This window comes from Odontesthes bonariensis, chromosome 15 (genome assembly GCF_027942865.1).
Source record: "Odontesthes bonariensis isolate fOdoBon6 chromosome 15, fOdoBon6.hap1, whole genome shotgun sequence".
Classification (NCBI taxonomy): domain Eukaryota; kingdom Metazoa; phylum Chordata; class Actinopteri; order Atheriniformes; family Atherinopsidae; genus Odontesthes; species Odontesthes bonariensis.
This window is the reverse complement of record NC_134520.1, coordinates 11,643,949-11,671,444: the sequence shown is the minus strand read 5'-3', so window position 1 is coordinate 11,671,444 and position 27,496 is coordinate 11,643,949. Positions and strand designations below refer to the sequence as shown.

At 40.4% G+C, this 27,496-nt stretch overlaps 2 protein-coding genes across 6 annotated transcripts in view; both read right to left on the bottom strand.

The window, feature by feature from the left end:
- Positions 1-3,641: 3,641 nt before the first annotated feature.
- Positions 3,642-4,466, bottom strand: LOC142401010 (high choriolytic enzyme 1-like). Of its 2 annotated transcripts, XM_075486241.1 has the most exons (2): positions 4,391-4,466; positions 3,642-4,345 (listed from the first exon to the last, which is right to left on the bottom strand). In XM_075486241.1, exons 1-2 carry the CDS (start codon positions 4,464-4,466, stop codon positions 3,642-3,644), a joined length of 780 nt encoding a protein of 259 aa, XP_075342356.1. The 2 variants fall into 2 exon arrangements, with proteins under 2 accessions (XP_075342356.1, XP_075342355.1); XM_075486240.1 differs by having other exon boundaries at positions 3,642-4,466.
- Positions 4,467-20,835: 16,369 nt separating this feature from the next.
- Positions 20,836-27,496, bottom strand: part of LOC142400234 (calcium-activated potassium channel subunit beta-2-like) — a 41,403-nt gene continuing 34,742 nt past the window's right edge. For 2 of the 4 annotated variants that reach the window (XM_075484983.1, XM_075484985.1), the window contains exons 2-5: positions 27,052-27,159; positions 26,724-26,894; positions 26,395-26,590; positions 20,836-24,492 (exon numbers count right to left, since the gene is read on the bottom strand). In XM_075484983.1, the coding sequence (XP_075341098.1) occupies positions 24,208-24,492; positions 26,395-26,590; positions 26,724-26,894; positions 27,052-27,101 (702 nt within the window). In that variant the 5' untranslated portion in view covers positions 27,102-27,159 and the 3' untranslated portion in view covers positions 20,836-24,207. The remainder of the gene's footprint in view (positions 24,493-26,394; positions 26,591-26,723; positions 26,895-27,051; positions 27,160-27,496) is intronic. The other 2 variants (XM_075484981.1, XM_075484982.1) reach the window with 1 other exon arrangement.

The window sequence follows — 27,496 nt, the reverse complement described above, 5'->3', positions numbered from 1 at the left end:
CGCAGACTAGCTCTACACTATTCCGATTACAATCACAAATTAATCCATTTTCATTTGGAGATAACAATTCTTGTTCGGATCAAAACGCTATTCTTATTATAATCAGGTCAGTCCGTGTATTTCTGAAGCTAGGCTACGTCTCGAACTCAGGAGGAATTTGAGCACTGTCATCACCTGTCTCTTTGCGATCTAAAACGCAGGTCACTATGGTCAGTGTTCGAATTATCCACCGGGCTTCGGGGGGGTCGGACTATTTGCGGATCAATTGATGACGTCACCCCCCCCCCCCTCAAAAAAAAAAAAAAAAAAACTGTGAGTGCTACCGCTGCACAGTGGTGAATTTAGCTCAACTCGGCACACAGCACTGTCAAGTTCAACCACCTGGCCAAAGTTAACTGTCACACAGGTTGCTGCAAAAGAAATGTTTCCGCTTTCCAGTTAGCAACTGCACAACCAACACATGCAGAATGATACATAAATATTAAACCTAGCAACGACCCAACTTCAAACAGCTGTATGGCTTACCAAAAGCCCACTAGCAAACTAGCAACTAGCGTACATTATGTAGTGCCCACGAAACGCAATCAAGAAACGTCAAACAGCAAAGTGAACCCATTGACGCATACAGAATCAAGCTGTAAATGATCAGACTACAATTGCCAAATTCAACATAGCTTGTAATGTCCGCTGTAAACAGTGTGCGCTTTTCTTGAGATTGAAAAGTGCTATCAGACAGCCCCGTGGTGCTAGTCATGGTATACTGCTAGCTGCTATATGAAATAGCTTCAAACACAGTCAAAATTATAATTAATCCTATATTTGTCAAGGCGGACATATGTAAAGGAATCCCATTTTTCCTACCTACCTCTTTGTGGCCATGCTATCCTTTTTGCCTTCTTGCTAGACACAGCGATCCTTGCTTCTTGCTTGGTGGAGTCACCGTCACACACTGTCCATTTGCCTTCTTCTTACTTAGTTAAATGCTATTATTCCAATTGTGCTTTAAACACATGACAAGCCTTGTACTTTATTTTCTGACATCAAGTATGTTGGTTGGTGTATTCTGGATTAGAGCAGTCCGCCTCTGTCTTTGAACTGAGACTACTTGTGCATGTTGACTCGATGGAAATCTGATGTAGGCTATCTTTTTTTCTCATGGGAGAAAGGGAAGGGTGGTCGTCTTGAGTGTTTGTAAGTTCAGTGCTTTAAAGTTGAAATAATATTAGTTTGATTTGTTAGTTTCATTTAACAAATCACGGGAAACCTCCACCTTGACACCTTAAATCCACTCACTCACAGCTCAAACACATAACTTCAATGGGCATCAACAGCCTGCATCTCAGTGCTACCAATGTTTTGGACTATGCGCGAGCTGCCTGCGAAGATGCGAAACGTCCGCTGGTGGTACAGTCCATTGAAGGGGTGTTCCAAAACGCATTTTATTTGGTTATTCATAGTACACGTTGAAAAATACTAAGTAACAAGACATTTTCAACACATGATTTTAATAATAGATCATTTTTTCAGTACCCCCCAAAAGTGTAATTTAGTCCCATTTGGGGGGTATCAAGTCTCAATCGGGGGGGTCAGACCCCCCCGGTACCCCCCGTAATTCGAACACTGACTATGGTAGATGAACAAGATCACGCTTGGAGAAATTTCACAAAGATGGGAAGTGCCAATATCGAACGTTTCATATTCAGTCTGTGAAAGGCAGAATATGAAACGCTTGGTGTTGACTCTTCAACGCAAGCAAACACATAGCCTACAACTACAGCTAGCATACAGTACCTACCTAAGTGCCGTAAACACAAACGACTCTTCTCGCGCATCACGACACTTCAGAAGCGGGTCGCTCCTGCCGAAGTTACATATGGGATTTTCAGTATACTGACGCCTGTTGGGAGCGAGACAGGCTTCATTCGCTTACCATTGACTTGTTTAACCTTCGTTAAACTCCTGAAGGCTATAATTTTAGGTGAAAATGCTACCTAGTGCCCCTTTAATATTGTGTTTTAGATGCTTTGTCAACATAAGCACTGCCTTCTAGTGCCAATAAAACTATTTGAAATTGAAAAAATCGGGCGATATCCTTAGCATCTTTTTTTTTGTGTGTATTGGCATTAATTATCCAGCCAAGACTGATAACAGGAGTGCATTTGTAAATGAATAGACAATAGACTTTGGGAGGTATTTCTCCTTTTATTTCTACACAAACTTGCTGAAACTTGCACATAAAAACTTCAGGCGGCGTTCAGGTGTCACTGACAGCTGGGATTTCTGGCTAGTTGCTACAGTATTGATGCTTTTAAAAACTTTAAAAAAAATACTTTAAACAAAACACTTTTAAAAAATATTTTAATATTTGTGCTTGCTGCATGTGACTTAACTCGAGTGCAGAGGGTTAAGTCCAAGTAGAGTCTCAAGTCTTTGCTCTCAAGTCCAAGTAAAGTCCAAGTCTTTTTTTGATTTGGTCAAGCAAGTCTAAAGTCATCAAAATCGGGACTCGAGTCCAACTCAAGTCTCAAGTCTCGAGTCCAAGTCCCCACCTCTGCTGAGCACCTGTTTCATTGTGGAGCTAAAAACAGGCTGGTTCCTATGTCGCCCTAACAAAATTTACATCTCTTTACAAAACCAAATACAATGATAGAAACCAGTTCTGTTTCTTCTGGTTTACAGCATGAATGTGCATGCAAATAATTTTCAACTGGCACTAAAGACAATTAAAATTAGCTTTGCTGAAGACATTTCAGAATTGAGTAGATTACTGTATCATTTCTTTGATTTGAATATACTCTGCATATTGAACAATTACGAGGTTGACAGAAGCAAGGACATATTTCAATAAAAGAATTTTATTTCATTACATATTTATTCATTTATTGCATCATTCGTTTTGGCTTCAATTCAATAAGGCAGTCTTTATATGACCGTGTTAATGTTTAAGGGATCGTTCGAATGTTCTTGGCTGGTATCAGATACATACTTTGCTCGGTATTAAAAGGAGTAAACCTTTATTTACCAAAACCTTTTTCATTTCATTTCTCAACTTTTCTCTAAAAAATGTGAAAAATATAACTACAGTCTCAAAGGAGTAGAGTTCCTGGGAGATTAGATAATCAGACACTTGGTGAACACCAGTTTTCACCTTTCATGGCTCATCATTACATCTGCGTCACTGAAAAATTAAAGTGATCTTTCCAAGTGAGGAGGTCATTTAAAGATGAATCGGGAGAGGAGCGATGATAAAACCCAATCTGCTTGTAGGACGGTCATACAGTGAAACAGTAGCAGCAACATCTTCAGATGATGTTCTGACATCTTAAAAAAAGGAATCAGATTTACAGCCATGCTTATCACCAAGAGACCTTTCTTGATTCAGTAGTGTAGCCCTTTTTTCAGAGAGATATAGTATGGGCTTGAGGTCTATTTCTAATCAAACTGTCTATTGGAGGGAACTTAGTTGAAGTACAGTTTTTCCTGGTAAATGCATAAATAGAGAAGAATAACCAGACAGCTGTCAGTTTTGCATCATCTTTATTTTAGATATTTTAGGCCAGAGGGGTCATATCTTCTGTTGTCTGAGCATCTGAAGTAATATTATTCGATTCTGATATTTTTATCTGATTCCAACATTGTTGTTAGCAACTGTAGAGCAGGTTGATCCTTTTGATGTCCCAGTTGGACATTCTTTCCCTTTGGCCGATGGGGACGTTGGGGTTGGGGATGGGGGTGATGGTCTCCTTTCCGTTCCCAATGGAGAAGGCCGTTTTTCCATAATGCATGATAGAGGAGTAGTCGTAGGGGGTGTTCAAATTGTTGGTGTCATGCTTTTGGAAGTTGTAGGCACTTTCCTGGATGATGTTCCCCCAGTTGATCCTGACGTAGTTGTCGCGGTCGCTCCTGGTCTGCTCGTGCTGGAAGCCCAGAGCGTGGATGAGCTCGTGCTGGATGATTCCGCCATACATGCAGCCTCCCCTGTTCAGAGACAGCTCCTGTCTGCCTCCTTGTCTGCCCAAAGCAGAGTAACATCCTTGTTTGTTCTCAATGGTGATGAAGTCGTTCTCTCTCGTACGAGGGATGAATTTGATGCAGGTACGGCCTTCGAAGCCCTTCATGGCATTCTCGATCTTCTGCTTCTCGTGGCTGGGGAACTGAGGGCTCACCACATAGGGGATCATCACCTTGCCGTTGGAGGCTTTTGTCCACAGGCAGCTGTTGGACCAGCATTTCATGGCATTTCGTGTGGTTGGAGCCACCAGGTCTCCTTCCCACAGGAACCCGTCAGTGCCGTTATTGGTTGTCAGAATCCTGGTGGTGATGTCGACATCGTCTTGGTCTTCTTCTTCGTCTTCGTCTTGGGCTTCTTCTTGGGTTATTTCTTCCTGGCCAATTTCTTCCTTGAGAGGTTGAGCCTTGGAGAGGCCGAGCAGGAGCAGCAGCAGCAGGCCGGCAGAGGGAGTCATCTTCAGGGTCAGTGTGGAGCTTCTCTGGAGAGAATCCTTGAAGTTTGATGTCTGACTCAGTGAGTCCAGGGTCTTTATACTCTCCTGTGCAGGTGTGTCTGCAAGAGGATTATGGGTTGGGGTCCACTCTACAAGCTTTAGAATAAACCTCTGATGGGAGGATTCCACAGACAAACCTACTTTTTAAATATGGCTTGTTGTCTTTGTTCACTAAAAAGACAAACATAGCTTTACTGGCAGGGTGTTGATGAACTAAACACATAATAGTGTCTTCAACCGAAAACATTTTATGTACAAGTGATTCTGTATATTTACAATTTCAGGAATTTATTCTGTATTATTTGGATACATTCAACTTTCCTTCGATTATTCCCACAAAATAGTTAAACACTACCAGTACACTTATTTTATCATTATTACAAACATGATATCACCATGATGCTTTTTAAGAAAACAGTTGGGAAAATGCAATTCAAATTTAAATATGTCATTTGTTAATCCATTTAAACTTTTATTTAACCAACAAAAGTCCCAAAAATGATATTAGTGACTGGCTTCATCGTTTTGAAAAAAATAGGAACAAAATCTGAAATTTTTTGCATGTTTACCGTGGTGTTACATCATCCTTCCTTTTAATTACTGCTTGTATTCATCTGGGAACTGATCATACTGATTTCTTTTATTACTGTTTACCAGGGGCGGAGCTACAGGGGTGGCTACGGGGGCATTTGACCCCCTTGAAATCTGATTGGCTACCCCAAGTGCCCCCCCCCGATGATTGACATGTTACCGCACAGAAGGTTATGATAAACCTGACGGAGCGCTTCCATTTTCACCGGCGCAGCTTTTGCAGTCTTTACGGTAGCAGTTCAGCTGCTGTGATTAAACCTGACGAAGCGCTTCCATTTTCACCGGTGCAGCTTTTGCAGTCTTTACGGTAGCAGTTCAGCTGCTGTGATCAAACCTGACGGAGCGCTTCCATTTTCACCGGCGCAGCTTTTGTAGTCTTTACGGTAGCAGTTCAGCTGCTATGGAAACGCACAGACCAATCCCACGTGATACTACTCAGACAATCAAGTCTGTGCATTACAGGCGGTAAACATTGCGAATCTACAGTGCAGACAGAAAAGAGATTGGCCCTCATTTATCAAGCCGTCGTAGAAAGCATCGTAGATGTGAGCGGAGAACTCGTCGTACGCAGAGGCTCAAGTGAGATTTACAGAACATGCGTACCACACCAATCCCATCGTAACACCGATCGGCTGTTGATAAATCCGGCGGCTGAAATCCATCGTAATGATCCTAACCACGCCTTCTACAAAAGGGGGCTGAGAGGCCGCACCTCTAGAGTTTGCGACACTGGGAGGGCTGTCAATCACTGGGAGGGCTGTCAATCGCAGACCGGACAGGTCTGCGATTGACAGCCCTCCCAGCTGTCAACGCTGTTGGCAGCGTTTCTTTGCCGCCTTTCGTCTATCCGTGTCGCAAACTCTAGAGGTGCGGCCTCTCAGCCCCCTTTTGTAGAAGGCGTGGTTAGGATCATTACGATGGATTTCAGCCGCCGGATTTATCAACAGCCTGATGGGAGCTACGTCCTCATCAGGCGTGCCAGGGAAACTTGACACTGATGCGCCCATGCTAGAGCTCGAGAATGGTAAGAATGACTGCACACCCAAGACGTTTAAATAACACAGTTGCTTTAATTTTCAACACAAATGAGGTTCCTAATCAAACTAATATTTTTCATTCACAGATGAATCCGAAGTGGCATCCGGGCAACCTGACCCGCGCGACGAATACGCGGCCCCGTCAACATCCGAAGCGTCTGCCTCTGCCTCTGCCCCCCCGGTCTGCAGCATCACACCGGCCAGCCGTGTTAACCACAGAGGTCCTAGAAAGACAAACAGAGATCGTGAAGTGGATGATGGCTTTAACACACACCATGCAATCTATCGACAGTACATTGAAAGACATAAATGAAACACTGAAGTCACAGAATAAATGCTGAAAGAAATCGTTGTTCTCCTTTCTTTTTTCCTTGAATAACAGAATGCTTACCAAAAGTCAGAATCGCTGAATACGTTCCTCTCTCCTCCTGAGCGCTCTTGGCTGTGCAGGCTGGTGGTAGGGATCTCTGGGTACGGGGTCCTCTGGATGTACATCTGGAAATGGCACTCCATTTTTTTGGGCAATGTTATGGAGATCCCCGCATGCAATAATAATATTGCATACCTTTTCGGGCGTATAGGGTTCCCCCCGCAGCCGAGAGACAGATCCAGCTTTAGGAGCCCTATACACCTCTCCACAGTGGCATGCATGCGCGTATGCGCAGTGTTAAAGCGCCTCTCCTGTTCGGTGTGACGTTTGAATAATGAGCCATCACTCTTCCAATTACGGAGTTGTACTTGTTTAATTTATTTAATTTGCGTTTATGTTTATATTTATGTTGAAGTCAAATAAAACATGGACCTTCTTTGAAGAGATAAGTCTGTAATTTTAACCAATGGGTTTGTTGCGACTCCTGAGCACGCACTAGTGACGCTGCTGTATTGCAGTCACCGCAAGTCAAAATGGAAAAGTGCGTACACGGCCTCAGACCTGTCGTGGCGATTTCATCTTTGCTGCGTTCACGATGGATTTGATAAATGCCAACCTTTGCGCAGAAAAGAACGTACACACGTCCTACGCACGTTTGATAAATGAGGGCCATTGAGTCAAGTCACACATGAAAAGACGATAGATAGCATACAGTTAGAGAAAACAAAGGGAGATATACAGACGACTGACTTGAAGAAAGTTGAGAAACAGGAGTGAGACGGACAAAGGGAGAGGAACGGACGACGGAGCCAGAGAAAGGTAGAGAATTAAGGAACAAATGGCACTCTCCAAAAAAAGAAAAGTGGACAGCGAAAATAGAGCATTTAATCCGGAATGGACAGACTCGTTTCTGTTCATACTTCCCACTGGGAGCATTAAAACTAAAATTAAAGTGTGTCTCATATGTTCAGAGACTGTGGCACTTATAAAAGGTGCCAATGTGAAACGCCATGAGACAAAACATAAAGGTTTTGAACAAACATACCCACTCAAATCTGAAGTGAGATCACAGAAAATAAGTGGTCTCAGAGCCCAATATGACCAGTCCAGAAAGCGTTCTGTGAAGACCTGTTAGGTGTCACTCCCCTTCAGACCACTACAAGAGGAGAAGACATCTACCTGGCCATAAAGGAGATGTTAACAAAGAGAAGAATAGAGCCAAAACAAGTGGTTTCAATAACCACAGATGGAGCCCCTGCTATGATCGAGAACATTATACTTATCTGCAGTCATACATACATGTTCAGTTCTATGTTATGTGACAATAAATATTGTCAAAAAGTTTTTCAATTGTACTGAATTCATTTGATTTAACCGTCAGGTATTGATTACATGCAGATGTTGATACAACTACTTGGCTACTTAAATATATATCACACTAAATAGTTAGACATTATGATCTTCCGGACCTTTGCTTCGAGAAATTTTCTCTAACTGGACCTCTTTAAATTTTAGTTGAATACCCCTGCCATAGAAGGTAGAAGATCTATGCTTTGTTGAAGCTAAGATGGGTATTGTTTGTCTCTGGTTATGGCCATGCTCTGCACTGTGTCCTACTGACCTGTGTAGTATGTTTTGCTTAGTTAAAACCTTGTCAGTCTTTGTATGTCATGTCAAATTGTTGTCAGTTTACTTTTTTGTTTTTGCTTTGGGTTTTTTGTTTGTTTTTTTGCTGACAATTGAGGGACTGCTGACTGTGTGAACAACTGACTACCTGTGTGTGAGAGTAACTGTGTAACAGATCCAGTGTCTGAGTAACTGTGTGACTCAGTTATTATGTGCATTTTAGTTTCTGTCAATGGTATCAGGGTGTTGGTAAATGCACCATATTCATTTTGTACATAAATAAACTAAAAATTGCACTTAAAATGGCATCTTCTGTCTGCTTAATACGTGGCTACTTAAACATTATTGCAAATTGAAATTACTGTTTATAGGTTTATATAAGAAAGATCAATACACATTAATTAACTTGTAAAGGCACCAGAAATAATCACTTCACATCTTTCATCTGTAGTCCCTGGTAATTGTGTGTGTGTGTATTTATGTATATATATATATATATATATATAGTATAAGACAAAAATGATCACAACTCATGACATATCAAAGAAGAACACAAGACAAGAGAACAACATGCGTAAGTCCATATAGGAATAAATAATAATAATACAATAATAATAAACAGATATACATTACTCAATTACTAACAGATGGTTTGATGTTCTTCTGGTGCCACATCACTGTTAGCATATAAACTTATTTGTGTGTGGTGTAAACCATTGACCCCCTGAAAAACACTTGGCCACCCCATTGCTACCCCAAGAAAATAAGCCTAGTTCCGCCACTGCTGTTTACTGTTTATAAATTGCAAATTCTTTATTTCCAAAATTAAATTCGTTTAGGTTTTTCTTTTACTCTGTACAACATCTTCTGTCGCAACATCAGAATTTATATAATTGAAACATTTTTATTCTGTATCAAACAAAAATTAATTATTGTTATTGTATATGTTATTTTTTTGCAAGAGGAGTCTTTGTCCATTCTTGCCAATTACAAGATTTCAGTTCCTCAACAGTTAGTCTCATTGTCTGATTATCCTCTTTATCCGCTCCTGAAGCCACGCTGTTGGAAGTCATGCGATCTCAGAGACTGTCTTGCTGAAATAACCACTTACCACCAAGGAAAAGAAGGTCCTTTGATGGCATCATATGTCTCCTCAGAACTCCAAAATGCAACAATTGCTACCTACACACATGATAAGTCATTAAAGCCATGGACACTGATGCACCAGCATGCCATTGTCTGGCTTTTGTCCTTTTTGTTGAAAACACTCTGGATCTTTCTCATCTTTGGCATGTAGAGCCATACAACTTTTTTTCTTTTCTTAAAAAGCAATTGAAAAGTGCACTTATTTAACCATATTAACGTTTCAGGTGTTGTTCTGGTCATGTTAGATGAGTTCCTTCTCACAGCATTTATGAATATTTGATATTTGTCTTCCTCCTTGAGTAATACAGTTTCAGGTCACGTGTCTTGGTTGCAGTGTTGCACCGTGTTTAGTGAAAATGGCTTTTCAAGGTATTCCTGAGCCCTTGTGGTTATAGTAATTACGATGGTAAGATATTTTGTCACGCAGTGCTCTCTGAGGGCTCTAAGATTACGTGCAGTCACCAGAATTTTCTGTCTTTGACCTTGACTCTCTAAGGTTCGTCCACACTCCCTGAATCCCATAAAGCACCCTAAACCATAAAACTAATCAATTCTTTGAAGCCTTGAATTGAAAAATATTTTACTTATTTATTCTTCTCTGACGGAGTTTGAACTCACGCGCGGAGTCCATTGTAGTCCATATAATTGTAGTTCAACCGCAGCGGAAATGAACATGGCGACGGAAGAACGCTAGAACCAAACGATAAGCAAAAATATCGGTTATAGTGAAAAACGTTTCCATGTAACCAGGCCCTTAGTTAAACTGGAAAAAACATATTTGAACAGAGGAGGTGGACTCAGGTATCATCTTCCCAGGCAGTTTTACATCCATTCACACCTTGGATCCTTTGACCCTTTCGGGCAGGTAGACAATTCCATCCATCCATTATCTATACCGCTGAATCCGTCGGTCGGGTCACGGGGGGGGGGCTGGAGCCTATCCCAGCAGTCAATGGGCGAGAGGCGGGGTACACCCTGGACAGGCCACCAGTCCATCACAGGGCCACATAGAGACATACGAGACAAACAACCATGCACGCTCACACTCACTCCTAAGGACAATTTAGAGACACCAAGACCAGAAATGTTTATAAAATTCAACTGGGGATCCATCAGGTCCAGGTGATTGGTTATTTGACATTTTGTCTGGTGCTTTGTGGAGCTCACTATTAGTGAGTGGAGCATCGAACACTACTGCTTGTCCTTTTGTCTATGTGGGAGGGTCTTTTTTTTTTCTGATTGAACTTGATTATAATTAGATTAGTATAGTTCGATGTAGAAGGTTTTGAATATATAATTGATTTCTTGTGAGTTGTGAACAGTTTCTCCTGGGAAATTAAGAATTGAAAGGATAATTACTCTGATTTGCCAGATGTTTACCTGTTATATTGCAGTATTGGAAATGCTCAAATGTGAGTTGTTGAATAAGAAATTATGTCCTTTTATTATTCTTTCAAGTTTCAGTTTTTCAGTTTTCAGTTTATTTATATAGCGCCAAAAGTCCAGTGAAAACAACTTTCTTTCATACGAAGAAACAGAAACAGTCTTAATTCACTGGAACATTATTTGTCTCTTACAGATGCATATTTCAATAACTATATACTGTAAAGTTATATAAATTTTAAAGAATCAGGTTTTTTACTTTTGGCTAGTCTTTAGCGTTGTTATCGCATCGATAGTGCTCACTTAAATGCGCCATTTAGATATATATATTTATATATATATATATATATATATATATATATATATATATATATATATATTGTTTTACTTATTACAACATTATTTGTTTCTTACAGATCTATATTTCAATAACAACCGCCGGCACTACGCCCAAAATCGAACGCTGCACATCATGTTGCAAACTGTTTCACTGCCCTCTGTGCCTACAATTTAAACCAGCAAAATTGTCCAAGCTGCAGAGCCACTTAGAGGCACACACAAAAGATGGCATTTTATTTAAAGGTAAGCATAATGTATTCGTCTGTTTGTTTGTACTCATAAGTATTAGCCAACGCTACTAACTTCTGGCAGGTTGTGGTTTGGTTTGTAAAAGGGTGAAAGGAAAATGAAGGGAATGTAGGTTGCAGTGAAGAACATCTGACACCTCACTTTCTGTCTTTTAGAAACCTATACCAGTCACTAAATCCTGGCAACTGGACAGAGAAAACTGGACTACAAATTCAGGTAAGAGTATAAAGTATGTATTCAAATTTCAATTCAAATTCAAAAATACTTTAGTTATCCCAGAGGGAAATTAAATGTTGATGTAGCTCAATTAAATCAAGGAGTTATTATAGATGCTGATAGCTGTGGGCAGGAAAGATTTCCTGTAGCGGTCCGTTTTGCATCCAAACTGAAGAAGCCTTTGACTGAAGAGACTCTGTTTTCCGATTACAGTCTCATGGAGAGGATGTTCAGGGTTGTCCATAATTCTCTTGATTTTATGCAAAATCCTTCTTTGCATTATTATTAATAGTTGAGTACTTTAATACTGTGAAATAATAATTACATAACTGACTTCTTTCTGATATCTAGGGCTTTCCACGACAACCATATGAGATTGACTGTGGCTTCTTCATGCTGATGGTAGTAGACATCATTTGTTATTAATTATTTGTGTAATTCTGTTTGCATTAAAGATTTCAGCATTAAAATTAAAATAATTGTGCTTTATTCTTAGAATGCCCTTTACACCACACTGGATGCTCCCTATGACTTTTCTGTTGTAAGTTGATTCATGCAATCAAAGTAAGCTCAACATTACAACAACAAAACATTTATTATGACATAGTGTAAGGTTTTTTTTTGTTTTTTTTTTTGATAATTTTCCAGATGGACATGCCACTTTTACGACAGTGGTGGTGTATCATCCTCATGGAAAATTTTGACCTCGGAAGGTGAGACTGCAAAGATTTTGTTATTTGACTTGAAGTTGACAAGACGTTTTTATTTATTTATATTGTTTAATCATTTTTTGAGCTATGGAAAGCTGTTCGCCCACTAGACAGATGGATCAAATGCCCTTCTGCGAGGTTAGGTGCCACCAGTGTTTAGGCTGAAAAGGACGATTGGCTACATTACTGAGGTCAGATTGTTTTTTTTTTTTGGTTGAGTTCTGTCTGAATTTTTCTTTTGTTTCTGGTCAGAAACAATATTTTTTTGTACTGATATTGTGGGGTCACTAAAGAATATGCCATTCACAAGATAAGGTCAGACCTGGTGTCTGCAATTTATAAATAAAGTGTCTATTTAATGCGTGATTGGATTTTACATTTGTTGTGCTCTCCAATGGTTCTAGGTAGACCTATTAGAGGAGGGCAATGATGGGATCTTCACTCTTTTTCTTTTTTTTGTAGCTTGTGTTTTTAATATTAAAACTTATCATTTTGCTTATCTATATTTTCAGGAAGAAGAGCAGCAGGCAGAGGTCTCCAAGAGAGCCAGACTTGCTGATGTGGACACACCAGTGGAAGGCATAAGCTTTTGCACAGTATCTATTGGTCAGATACTGTTGGTGTTGCAGCTATAGTACAGACATCTTTCTTTCTGTCTTTTCCATAGGACTCGGTTGAAGATCGCATTCTTCAAAATTGCAGACATGCAGCAGAGTGGGCTGAGGCCAACAAATCACTGTTGTCTGCCAGAGTGGACCTGCCTGACGTTCTGGGCATGGGGGAAGAGGAACAGGCAGAGGCTGCTCTACAATATGGGAGGTTGTGGAACGAAGAACTGGACGAGGATGAAAGAGAAGCCATCCTGGAGCCTTTCAAAATGATAATTACAATATTAAAGCTGCAGTCTGCAGGATTTGTTGTTGTCATACGTAAAGTCCTAATTTTTGGCATTTTAAGAGTTTACATGATCTATCAGAACGCTTGAAGTTGAAAACGGTGACCTCCGTAGTCGCAAAAATGCGAGAAATGCTTATTTTTTAACCGAAAAATAAAGTTATTCAACTTCCTGTCCCGCCCCATCAAAACACATGAGAACTCGTGCACGTCTACGTGCACGCCAGATGCGCTTACACGACTCCTCATTCATCAACTCACCTGTCATTTGCGATCATGGAAGACACAGTAAGTAGACTAGCCCGTAATGAAGTTCAATAGTCCAGATAAATAAGCGTGGGGACGAGCCTACCTTGTATCGCGCGTGCACAATCGGTGATTGACAGGCAGCAGAGCCCAGCTCGTAAACTTGATTGGTTACCTTTTACCGGTCCGGTCTGCAATTTTGTAAACAAACCTGCTGGCTTTGGAGGGACCTAGCGGGACATATAGGGGACCTAGAGAACTCTTTTTTTTTTTTTTATTGGGGTATTTAATGTACTACTTTCAGAATCCCCGGACAGTTCCAGGCATTATGCTTGAAAAAGAGTTGCAGACTGCAGCTTTTACGACATGTTGATATTTTGTGAACAGGTAGTCGACAAAAACAAAGATTTTTTGTCATATTGTGAATGTTTGACTGAATAAACACTACAGAACATTTGATCATGTTGTGACTTCGTGTGTTTTTTATGTTTTCTCATTGATCCCTTAATAATTTGACTAAGATTATACTGTAGATATCAAGCGTTAGGGTACTATTTAGTGGTACTAAGGTGTTCCAGTAGCACAAGAACATAATTGGCATAGACATAGAACCAAACATGAAATTTATGGTGGTTAAGGATAAAAATACAGAATAATACAACAGAAAAACTAATTTAAACAAATATATACATATAAAGAGCAGTGCGATAAAGTCAAAATGAAATGATAATGAAATAGCAGTGACTTACTCTATAGTACACAATAAAATGTACAGTATAGGCCCATGGCATCTTATGAGATGTTGGCTTATGAATATGAGCCTAAGAGAAAATGTGTGCACTGACCAAACAAAAGTTTACAATAGAAATAAAAACAATATACAATAGACCGGGAATTGATAGATTTTATGTCGTACTGTTTACTAATTAATTTATTTGTGAGGAAAACGATTAAACCGGAAGTTCATTCGTGATTTTATTTTGAAATGTACGCCGTGCATTTCCGGGCCTGACAGTGGAGATGGGGACCTGACAGTGGAGGTCTGCAGCCAGGACCTCTTGAAAAATATAGCGTTTAAAAAGTTTAAAAATATGTGCTTCCGATACACACGCTTTTATTTTGAAAGGCTTCGGATCAACTTCCGGTCCTCGCAGTGCAGGTGACGGTCTGCAACGAAGGGTCCTGACAGTGCAGGTCTGGGTCCTGACAGTGCAGGTCTGGGTCCTGAGGGTCCCGACAGTGCAGGTCTGGGTCCTGACAGTGCAGGTCTGGGGTCCTGACAGTGCAGGTCTGGGTCCCGACAGTGCAGGTCTGGGTCCTGAGGGTCCCGACAGTGCAGGTCTGGGTCCTGACAGTGCAGGTCTGGGTCCTGACAGTGCAGGTCTGGGTCCCGACAGTGCAGGTCTGCAGCCAGACTCTCTTGGACATACTGGTTCAATGACTTAATATAATTTAAGGTATTGTATTTTATATCGTACTATTTCAATCTTAAAGTTTAAATATCTTTCTATCTTTAAGGTCATAACATGTAAAAATCAAAATGAAGGTGTTGTGAATGCTAGGATGCTTATGTACTTGTCCTTGAGGCAGGGAGGGGATTTCTTTTAAATATATCTTTATTCAAGAAAATGAGTAAAAATAATATGAATTAACTATCAATAAAGCGACCATGAGGACGATTTAAAATGTCTCTATTCACCTACCTGTGTATGTTCCTGGTGTAGTCCTATTTGTGGCCTCATTTTCATGCCTGGCTCTGTAATGCCTCAGCATTGAAGAGGGCTTTTATTAATGTAGGACAGTTCTGTCGAACCTTACCTTATTTGCCAATATAAGGTCAAAATGGTCCCACATGGCGGAAACTTATTTTTCTTTCTGGCTGCATTATGGCTTGTAGATAAGATGTCAGTTTGAAATGATTAATTATTTTTTTGGCAGAGATGCATCCTGTTGACACATTCGCCTCCTTTTAAATACAGTTTGACGCGCCGCGTGTCCAGCGTTACTTCAACTGTATTGGTCACGTGACTTTCTTGAACCGATACGCGCACCAACACAGGGTTTTACTCTTTGAGCTCGACACGTGCTGTAACCAGAATTAAAGAATTAATTCCATCATCCTTTTCTTCACTGCCATGTGCAAATATGACAGAGGACAGCTACCTAAACTTTACTCCAGCAACACTTGACTCTCTTGTTGACAGCACTATAGTTTCAATGCGTACAGCACTGGACAATGTTGCCCCTCTGAAAAGGAAGGTAATCAGTCAGAAGAGGTTGGCTCCTTGGTATAATTCACAGCTGCTTTAAAGCTGGAGAGACAGTGGCGTTCCTCTAATTTAGAAGAGTCTCAATAAGTCTGAAAAGATAGTTTAATAACGTATAAGAAAGCCCTTCGTAAAGCTAGAACTGCTTAATATTCATCATTGATAGAAGAGAATAAGAACAATCCCAGGTTTCTCTTCAGCACTGTAGCCAGTCTGACTAAGAGTCCGAGCTCTGCTGAGCCAGGTATTCCTTTAACTCTCAGCAGTGATTATTTCATGAGCTTCTTTATCAATAAAATTACTTCTATTAGAGAGAACATTGATGGAGTCCTTCCCACTATTATCAGTGATATATTGTCAAGTCCAGCAGCTTTAGAAGTATCTTTAGAACCTGATTTGTATTCAGACGGCTTCTGCCCAGTTGATCTCTCTGAGCTAACGACAGCAATAGTCTCTTCTAAACCATCAACTTGTATTTTAGACCCAATCCCAACCAGACTGTTCAAGGAGGTTTTCACCTTGATTGACATTTCCATATTGGATTTGATCAATCTGTCTTTTTTGACAGGATATGTACCTCAGCCTTTTAAGGTTGCTGTAATTAAACCTTTACTTTCTGGACTGCTCGTGCCACAAACCCAGAGCGTGCAGGAACTCATGCTCTACTGTTCCCAGGCGATCACAGTTTTTAATAACAATGGACAGACGCTGCTTCCCCATATGCTGGTTGCCAACTGATGAGAAGCATCTTCAGAGACGTAAATGAAGATCCACATAGGTCTGAATTATCTGAGCTGAAGCACTGAACACCCTGCTGCATTCTGCCGGCCTCAAGTAGTATTTCTCGTCTGCAGCGTTTATCTGTTAGTGTAGCTTTAAAATGGGTTTGGTTAAGTGTTACTTATATTCATATCATTAGCCATCACCAAGCCTAACTCCACTTAAAAGGAGCTTGACTCAGCCACTGCCTTTGAACACAGAGATGTAGTTCTGCTCTCCTTTCCACAGCGTGAAGTCAATGCAGGTCTTCAGTCAAATGCCTTCAGGATCACTCCTGACATGTGGACATGTGGACACTCCCTTGGCATTCATGTCCACATGTTTCAGAGGATATGATGACAAAATTCATGAAAAAGAAGCTTGATTTGTTAAACCTCCACGGTTATTGCTATCACTGCGAGTTCCATATCGTCTTACCCAGATTGTCCTCAGGGTAGTAGGGGAAAATAGTTGTTGGCCAGCGATACTCATCACCTTTGATGGAGTTTCTGTCGAGCACCTGATGGGAATGTGGATCACTGTTATGTTGTAGATAAAGAAATTGTTTGTTTGTATGTTATTTATTCTATTGTGATGGCAAGCGACACACGGTAAGAACCACACCCTTCCACAATTTGGTTTCTTTAACTTACTTTGTAATTATTACTTTGAATATTCTTTGATTATGTAATGTGTTGTAGTTTGTTACTTTATTGCCTTGCAGGGTTTGTATGGAGTGCACCCACTCCATATACACTGCAAGGTAAATTCAGTTTTAGGTTGTATTAATACTTTCTTTCTTTGTTTGAGTTACCTGGGTTTGGTGTTTGGGTTCCCCTTAACGATGGGCAAAAGGCGTGGCTACAGGCTGAGATGCATGAAGTACTGCTGATGGCCTGATTGGACTGAACCAATGCTTCATGTCAAGTGGGGGGGGACTGAAGGGGGTTGTGTTAGTATTTATGTGGCAGCCTTTTTGTTTTCCCTTATTGTGTGTGTGAATGGTTTAGTTGGATAGTATTTAAGGGCCCCTATGTGTCATTTCATTTGGTCAGTTTGTCTGTCTTTCTGAGTCCTGTCAGTGATGTTTCTTGACTTAGTATCTTGATTTGACCTCTTTTATTGGCATGCCGGTTCAGTTGTTTATTTTGTTAATCTTTTTTCATGTTTTGGGTAAATAAAAACCCACTTTTGAACTCAACACGTGTGTCCTCCCCTCTACTGTTTGGTATCCTGCACACTATGCAATGTATTGTTTTTTTTATCTTGGACTTTGAGTCTCTAATTAGGTTTTGAATGAACTGAAATGCATAGTTAGAGCTGTATATTGCGAACAAAACAGTTTGACATAGCTGTATATGAAATTCTTAACAGTTTTAATAATACAATAACACTAACAGTAAACTACATATATTCAACTAATAAAACTCATCCATCCCTCCATTTTCTATACCTGCTTAATCCAATTCAGGGTCACGGGGGGGCTGGAGCCTATCCCAGCGGTCATTGGGCGAGAGGCGGGGTACACCCTGGACAGGTTGCCAGTCCATCACAGGGCCACACAGAGTCAAACGAGACAAACAACCACACATGCTCACATTCACTCCTAGGGACAATTTAGAGTCAACAATGAACCTAACATACATGCTTTCAGATGGTGGGAGGAAGTCAGAGTACCTGGAAAGAAATCATGCATACACGGGGAGAACATGCAGACTCCACACAGAAAGGCACTAATAAAACCCTGAAAACAATACTATTATTTTGTATTCTCTAAACACCATCGTAGCATACCTTTTGATGGTGAAATATACAGTAGTTACCAAAATCACCTTCCCTAACAATGAACAACATATTTGTTGTATTTGTTATCTCCCTGGGTTAATGTTGCAGTTGTACTTCTCTAGGATACATGAAAATGAAGCACCTAAAGTGTTTTTCTTGCACAAAAAACAAACACACACACATATACACACATCTCAAAATGTACCACTGTACACACGTAGAAAGTGATCTAAAAAGAGACCTACTAGTGTCTGCACACGCTAACTTACGTTGTCTTGTTTGATGTCTCCTTCCTGCAGGTCCAGTCCTGCAGCTTCACACAATTGTTTTTTGTTCATGAATGCCTTTAAAACACACTCAATACAGAAAAGTGAAGCTAAAATACTGATGCCAACCAACCCTCATTGATGTTAAAGATGTCCTGACATCAGTCTCTGCAGGTGAAGAGTCAATGATAATGAGATGAATGTACTGTAAACTTTGATAACAGAATCTGAGGGAGAAATTATTTCACTTCACTACGTTTTGGGTGAATTCTAAAAATGATTTGTTTATCTGCATTACAGGTTTGTTCATACTAATATTACATCTCTTATATTCTGGAACATACAACCTGAGCAAAGGGTTCATGGAAAGCTCAGATTGGCTTTTTATGAGTCTGGTGATACACAAAAGAGGTCACCCTCATGGATAATAAGCTCAGTGCTATCTCTCAAGTAAATTGAGATAAAATTTAAAGTGAACTATGGGTTCTTTCCATTGGCTTAACAAATAAACTTTACATATAAAGGCAATTACTTTACATATAAAGTCAATGGAAAGAACCAAATAAAGGAACTTTTTCACCGTGTAAGATGGGTGGGTGTGAATACGTATCAATTTGTGCCAATAATTCCAGTGACACTTTGTCACGATAGCCTATCAGCACAGAGATAGTTCTGCGGTCAGTGGGAGTTCATAGATTAACTTATGCATTATCAAGCGTGATCTACTTAACAATGAAGGACAGCTTTAATGTAGCTGTTTTTGGAATCCCGAAGCCCTATGAATGCAGCTGTTGTCTACCAAGATAGGTTTGGTTGCAGGCAGCAGTACATATGACACTGAGTTATTGTAGACTGTCCTGTGGGCTGTATGTTTGCCTACTGAATAATGCTAATGATTCTTTTTATTTTGACAAATAGAGTTTAATTAGTTAAGATTAGTTAGTTAAGATTTAGTAACAAGATTAGTTTTAAAGCGATGTAATTATTAGTACAAGAGTAATAAGTTTAAAAAAGGGAATCAGCGCAAGTAAACATTTCATTAAAAAACACAGGTGTATGAAAAACCCTTTCCTAAGCCTTTGCTCTCTAAAAAAATTTTTTTGTCATAATTATCATTATTTTGCTTCCTACATTAATTGCTACAAATACCCAATTCAAGTTCAGCTGCATGTACCTTAACTACCGCAAGCAAATAACAACGAGCAGAAACTTATAACACAACTTCCTTACAAGGTGAGGCTGTTCTTGGTTCCTGCCTCAGTCTGAAAAGTTTTTTTTTTTTGTAATTTGTTTAGATCTGTATTACTGTTAGAAAAAAATCTCAAAGTGTATTATGTGACAGGTACAAGGCAGCTCGTTGTTAATAGTGGGGGAAAAAAACGTGGCTAAGGTACACAGAATCTGTGAGATAACCACCCTCCTTTCTGAGAGGCAAATATTAGCAAAGAGAAAAGCTGCAAAAACACTCCAGCAGCTGGACTCAATATGACTGCACCCCCCATGATAATGATAGTTACAGTAAAAAAAAGGGTTTTTAGGTAATTCTGTCACTGTTTGGCATTTAATCACTTTAATCTGTCCATCCCCTATTAATGAACATCAGGTGATTTTTTTTAAAGTAAAATACAGTGTAATGAGTTGTTATCAGTTGATCTTCCCTATAATAACTAGTCTGGTTAGTGGTTTGGGAGGTTTTCCAACATGATGCTGGGTTGCACTTAACTTTGATGTGACATAATTCCCAAACGTAAAAGGTGTGAAGAATAAAAGAGTACCCGAAACGAAAGAACAGAGCCTGAAGACTTGATTGCAACTTTAATGTTGAAAAAAAAGCGAAACAATTTGACCCACCTGTTTCACCTGTTAGCTTTGCTGCTCTCTGTAAAGTACATTAGAAAAGCACAGAAATAATTTTTAAATAAGGGTTCAATTTAATGGACATACATCCTGTCGACTTTGAGTCAATCGACACTGAAGATATAATGCTAAAGGTACCGCTTAGCAATCCCAGGCCAAAGAGCAGAATGATCCACCTGAGCGCCGTGGCTCAAGCTACAGACTGACACTCGCTGCAGACCTGCAGCTCAAGAAAAGTTGTTGCTTTTAATTTGGCCAGCAAAAGCGATCTATGACTCAGGGTCACAGAGATTACATAGTTATCATGGTAATTATTAATTCATTACCTGTGATTAGCTCTCTCAGTATAGTAGCCAAGCTACTAAAGATAAACTACAGTTCAAGCTCATGCATGTAGGCAGAGCTTAGGACTCAGATCTGTGAGCATTGTTACAGAAATTTAATCAAACTCAGGGGAGATAAAGTTGGACTGAAAATCCAACACTTGCATTCTGTGCATTTATTCAGACATGAAAGGACCTAATAACCTGCCCATTCGAGCTGTGAGGGGATGAGAAGTTAAAGACATGATAAAGATGTCACGGCTAGTGGACTAGCTGTCAAGAAAACAGAAACTGTACACGAGGGGTAAAGGTGAGATAAGAATTTATTGACAGGAACGCAAGTGGAGGGTCGAGAGCTGAATTCAGAAGGGCATGGAACTCTGTGGGGGGGGGTGCTGGCTGTGGTGTAAGCAGGCAGGCAGAGGAGCAGGCAGACGAACGGAATCAAACCAAGGATGATGATACAGGTACAAGGAAACAGGTACGAGTCGGCCGAAGTGAGACAATCTGACGAAGACCGGTTCCTCCTGCAGCTCCTATAAGGACTTCCTGATGAGGACCGATAGGAAGCAGGTGTGATAGCAGCAGCAAACCAGAGTCGGCTCAGGGCTCCCGGGAAGTCTGCCCAGCCCACCTAAGACTCAGAAACCAAAACAACAGCACAGCAAAGCATGATTGTGACTAAAGACAGTTTTATTAACCTTATTTATGAAATGCCTGGACATCACTAGAGCTTGTGACATGGTTTCCTTGGTTTCAGACAGTACAGAATCCATAACAAGATACAAAAGGAGGCAATATTAAAGGGGAGGTTCGTTTATTTTAAACCTGGACCTTATTTCTGGCATAAAATGTGTTCATCTACTCACCGATAACAGTTTGGTGAAAGTCGGCGTCCTTCGGAAGATATTTAGATCACTGGAGATCGGCGTATATCCATATAACGGGAGAGAACAGGGCAGAGACAACACAGCCTCTGAATAAGGCATTATCTGTCTTTATTTCACCAGTACTTTAAGATGAATGAATAATTGAACGTGGAACTATTGCACTGTTAGTTCAGAGCTGCCGTGTTGTTGTTATTGGGGGCTATCGGGGGGGCTTTCTACACATGCGTCTAGTGGTGTGGCGCGCCGATGACGTCATCCCACTAGACTAAAAAAACAAACTTCCCCTTTAAGATACGGTCAACTATTTGAGAGGCAAACAATACAACATAAATTTGAATGAAACATATCTGGAAGCACATTAAAATTTCAGATCTGATCAACATGAATATGATTTAAAATCACATCAGTCACATGCACAGTATGTGACTTTTCATAGTTGTTCATAGGACAGTGACATACAGAGACATAAAAACAAACAGACAAAAAGCTGACCAAAGCCTTTGTAGAACTCAAATGGCAACTTGTGAGCTTTGATGGCTTAGTCATAATACTAACTGAATACCAGAATAAGCACTGTTAGGACTTGACTGGCATTTTTTAGAATTTATTTAAAAATAATCAAAGCACATAACAGTCCTTCATGCAGACTATGATTCCGTCCATCCACCCTGACATGTAAATGAACACATTTTTTAAGCTGAGGTGTCTGCTAATAATTATGTGTCTGCTAAAACTGGTAAAATACACTTTTATTCCTTTTTATTTTATTAATTCATTTATTTTATCAGACTTTCGGGTAGCATTGACACAATTGTTTTCCTGCTGGGTGGTACTTACTACTTCAGCTGAAGATTGATTTTGTAGGTTTTCCAAGGAAAAACCTCCCATACCTTTCTCATGCCTTTTTGGGATATGCCGACATCTCCACCTGGAGCTAACACTGGCTTTTCCTGTTTCTGCTAAGCAATGACGATTTCTAATGCTCAAGTAATTTAGCCATACATTTATGTAGCCATTGTGTTATTTTTGTATGTTCAAAACAACCATTTAGAAATACAGAAAAGAAATTCAGCCTTAAACCAGACAGCAATTCCCTCCATTGTGGGATCAATAAAGTTTATCTTTATCTTTATCTTATATTAATGGTAATTAGCTTTCTATACTTTCAGCAACTGAGGTGCTGCAGGCTCCAGGAGATGGACTAACTCAGGGCTGGTAGCTATCCATGCACTCCCAGTGGAAGTTCCTGGGATTAGCTGCAGGAGTGCTCTGGGAGTGCTACTTTAGCCTGGGAACCAGGAAAGCTCGGCCGGGGAAAGCAAGCTTCTGGACAGCCCATAAAGTGCAGCAGCTTCTAGCTTGGCCTAGCTTTTGCTGTGTTTGTTCAACTCCTCAGTAAGCAAAAAAGGTAGCTACTGGCAGTCCTAAAAGTCGCTAAATGATGTCATCACCTAATTTGCATAATTTTCCATATGCATTTAAAAAAAATTACATTTACAGTTTAAGTGGGATCAACCAGCGGCGGCCTCACACATTCTTGATTAATTTGTAGTCTGGACACAAAGGGGTGACGATCTCCTGCTCTATCTGCAGCTGGGGGGTGCTGCTGCGCAAGGACTGGGCTGCCTGTGAGTACCTTGGGATGGTGGAGGGACCACGGCAGCACCTACTCCTCGTTGAGTATACATGACGCATGCTTTCAGTGACATCAGTGTCTCCAAAAGTCTAATAACACCACAAAAAAAGTGCTAGTTTTGTCGCTTGATTGCAAGTAAGCTTCTCGCTTGCTTCTCTATGATTTCTCTCTCGACCTTGCTTATCCTGTGTTTTCCATGTAGCCTTTACCAACTTGTCCTCAGCCTGCTAGTTTCTCATTTCAGCAAATTAGCTATACAGCCCCACCCCACAAGTGGTCAGGATTGGTTGGCACTGCTTCCACCAAATAGTCTATTTTGCACTTACAGACTGTTTGACCTCTCTGAGACTTTGGTTGGTGCTTTGAGGATTCAAAGTTATCTGAATTTGGATGTGATTTTTGTCCAGTCTGCTCTGATTTATTTTTTAGATTTAATCAGAGCAGTCTTGAAATGCTTTGATAGTGAATGCAATATAATACATATATTGTTAATGGATGTTTTCTCAGTCATAACTTCAGACTTTTTTGGGGATCTAACAAAAGAAACTAAAGAATGTAAATGAGCATTACTGGTAATTTGGCTGTATCAATAAACAGCATACTGAACACAGAAAAAAGGAGAGAAACAAATAGATAGTGTACACAAAGCAGAATGGAAATGCAAAGTAATGATGCCCACCCCCCCAAAATGTGCTAAAATGAAGTAAAAATTTGACAGCGCTGCATCTAATTCCCTGAATATGGTAAATAATGATGTAGTTAGTGTTTCCTTAAAAAAACAAGCAGCTTTGTAAATCCCTCGAAAAGCAAGAATAAATACTTCAAATAAGTAGGTGATACTTGTTCAAATCTTAAGAAGTTAATCAATTTAAGGATTGTTAGTAAGCTTAAACCACCAGCGGATCCTTTGGTAATTGAATGGATAATAAATTCAGATATTCTTCAAATGTTGTTTTTTTTGTGGTTGCTTTCATATTTTCGGTATGTCCTTGAGTCTCAAAGACCACATCTCAGCTGCCAGGCCTCTTTGTCTGCTTCTTGGCCCCACAAAACTTTTTCAGTTGTCCATGTAAACAACAGGTGATCCATTTGGCACATGGCCTTGCAACCCTTCACTTTTTGATACGGCTCAGTCTATCACTCATGATGGACAGGTACTGGGTAAGTTTCACCATGGCAATGATAATTGATCCGCCAATCAAAGTGCAGGTCGGCCACAGCAGGGAATGGAAGACAGCAACTTGACCATAAACCTGGGTTAGGATGGCACTGTGCATTCTATCTGTAGGGTCGATAAAACACTGAACAGTGTGCTGAGACCTGAGGCGCTCAGAAATGTTCTGAACCATGGCGTGTGTAGCAGCATAGTCCTTTCGACACTTTGGGATGTAGAAACACTAAAGAGGAGGACAGAAAAAAGAAAAAGTGAAAGTTTTTGTGTTTTTTTTTCCCGAGAATATTCAGTTTATATAGACCTTGTGGGTGTTGTAATAAGCACAGTATGGACATTATTAAGTTTTAAGTGTCCAACCTTACTTGGATTTAAGGCATTTTGACATTCGTGGTTATGAAAGTTCCTAAACACCTGCACATGACTTTATCAAGGCCTGATGTTACAGAATGATGAGAGTGCTATAATTAATTAAATCAAATACTTTTTCCCAAAGGGAAATAACATAGCCATAGACTATAAAGGAACATATATAAATATAATATGTAAATATTTCAGGAAATATTAAGAAGAATATAAAAAAAAAAACATAATCAAAAAATAATAAAATAGCATTTAAAAAAACACACACTGTAAACAAGTTCGACTTGGTGCCAAGAATGCGGACACAGCTCTTGCTTTGGTTATACAGGGACCGGATAGCTCATAAAAGCTCCGGTACCCCATACTCCCTCAGCACCCACCACAGAATCCCTCGGGGAAAGCCTTGTAAGCCTTATCCAAGTCTACAAAAGACATGTAGACTGGATGCTCAAACTCCCATCATCCTCTCAGTAACTCTGTAAGGGTAAAGATCTGGTCCACTGTTCCACGACCTCAGCGAAAGCCACACTGCTTCTCCTGAACCTGAGGTTTACCAATCGGCCGGAACTTCCTCTCCAACACCCTGGAGTAAACTTCCAGGGAGGCTGAGTAGTGCGATCCCCCTGTAGTTGGAACATACTCTCTTATTAAAAATGGCAACCACCATGGTGGTGATCTGTTGACAGCTCTGCTCCTTTCTTCAACCGAGTGTGCAAGACAAACGGCCACAGGTCTGATGACATGATTACAAAGTTGATCATCGATCTTTGGCCTTAGGTGGCCTGGTACCAAATACACTTATGAACCACCTTATGCTCAAACATGGTGTTTGTGATGGACAAACCATGGCTTGCACAGAAGTCCAAAAACAAGACACCACTTGGATTCAGATCAGGGAAGCCAACATGGGCATTGAAGTCTGCCAGAAGAACAATGGTATCCCCAGGTGACACCCTCTCCAGGACGCCACCCAGAGACTCCAAGAAGGCCGGGTCATCTGTACTGCTGTTTGGTGCATAGGCACAAACAACAGTCAGAACCTTCCTTCCTGCGACTTGCAGCCGCAATAAGACGACCCTCTCACTCACCGGGGAGAACTCTAACATGGTGGCGCCCAACCGGGGGCTTATGAGTATCCTCACACCCGCCTGACGCCTCTCTCCATGGGAAACTCCAGAGTACGAGAGAGTCCGGCCGTTCTCCAGGCGTTTGGTTCCAGACCCAACGCTGTCTGTGGAGGTAAGCCCAACTATATCTCATTGGTACCGCTCCACCTCACACACCAGCTCAGGCTCTTTCCCCACCAGCGAGGTGACATTCCATGTCCCTAGAGCCAGGGAGATGCCCTGGTGTCCAGTCTCCGGGTAGCCAATTTCCTCTGGTGCCACTCCATGGAGTTTTTTCGAATTACTCTTCGTCTGAGACCAATTTGCCATGGGAGACCCTACAAGGGGCTAATGCCCTCGACAACACAGCTCTCAAGATCATGGGAATACCCCTCCACCACGTTATGGTGACGATTATACGGAGGGATGTGAATTCCTTCTATGTACAAATTTTACATAAAAAGAGACATGTTTTAGATGTTTGCAGCTTACATGTAATACCCATTATTGGAACATTTTCAATAATAACAGTAATATACAACTGTATGAAACACTGGATCTGGTAAATTGCCCAAAACCAGAAAAATAGATATTTGTCACTCCAATCAAACCAAAGTTAAAATAAACTAAAGGAAGTAAAATCATTTGTGGTTAAGTACTTCAGAGTTGCTCTCCTGCGTGTCCTCGTTGTGCAGCAGTCGCACCACTTTTCCTGATGAGTTGAGGCTGACATAGACCTGGAGACATGGGTAACGGGATTTCTTCCAACACTCTGCTCCACAGCTGTATGAACAGTGTACATCCCAGATTATGGTGGCATTCACAATCGTGCAGGTATCCTCAAGAGTCCACATACTGTGCAGAAAGATAGCAATTTCCACTTGATGTGAGGATAGCTTTTTGTTATAGACTACTTTTTCAAGGTTATCTGCTTACAATTTTTGCATTTTACATTAAAATGTTGCAAGCGCGTGTGAGTGGTTATTACCTGTCAGAGTACGAGCGTAGTATGGTGATGCCCAGGACAAAATACATCATTACAGAGAGGATGACCATGCTGACACCCAGTAGGATGGCTCTATCCTCTCCCGCTCTCAGAGCTGTCACTGTCTTCCTTCGGTCCAGGACCTCATAGTCTCGGATCCTCTGATAAATGGATCTGAAAAAGGTCAACATGGAAGCTGCATCTTAGATTCTCCACAAAATGTTTTTTGGGGCCAAAATTATCAACACCGACAAAAATCGTTGGAATCAAATAACATTTTATCACATTAATGGCAAATCGATAACAGAAGCTAAACAAGATTAAATCTTACATGCGGTCACTTCTTCCATCCGTGGCTTTACTTCCAGCCCACAGAAACATTGCCTCAGAGGAATGAAGATAAAGTAGTATGCAGTTGCGGACAGAAGAGTTGCCCCACCTGCAAAAGATATAAAAAAAACACCTTTGAAGTGCCTTGAGATGCCATCTGTTGTAATTTGGCACTTTATCAATAAAATTGGATTGAATTGAATTCCAAAATCACAGATAACATGGGTGTGAATCATTATTTGGTGTGAATTTATTCTCCTAAACATGATAGCAAAGTCTGTCCTGACAGATTAACAAGATATTCAAAAATGTTTGACTATGATAAGAGTTTAAAATAAAATTACTCTGAAAACAGCCCCAAATCAGAAGGATTAAATGACAGAAGTTGATGACTTCGAATATTGGTCAAATGTTCATGTGAATCTTCTTTTCAAATCTGGACAATC

Coding starts and splice junctions, on each gene's coding strand:
- LOC142401010 (XM_075486240.1), bottom strand. CDS start 4,466: ATGACTCCCTCTGCCGGCCTGCTGCTGCTGCTCCTGCTCGGCCTCTCC.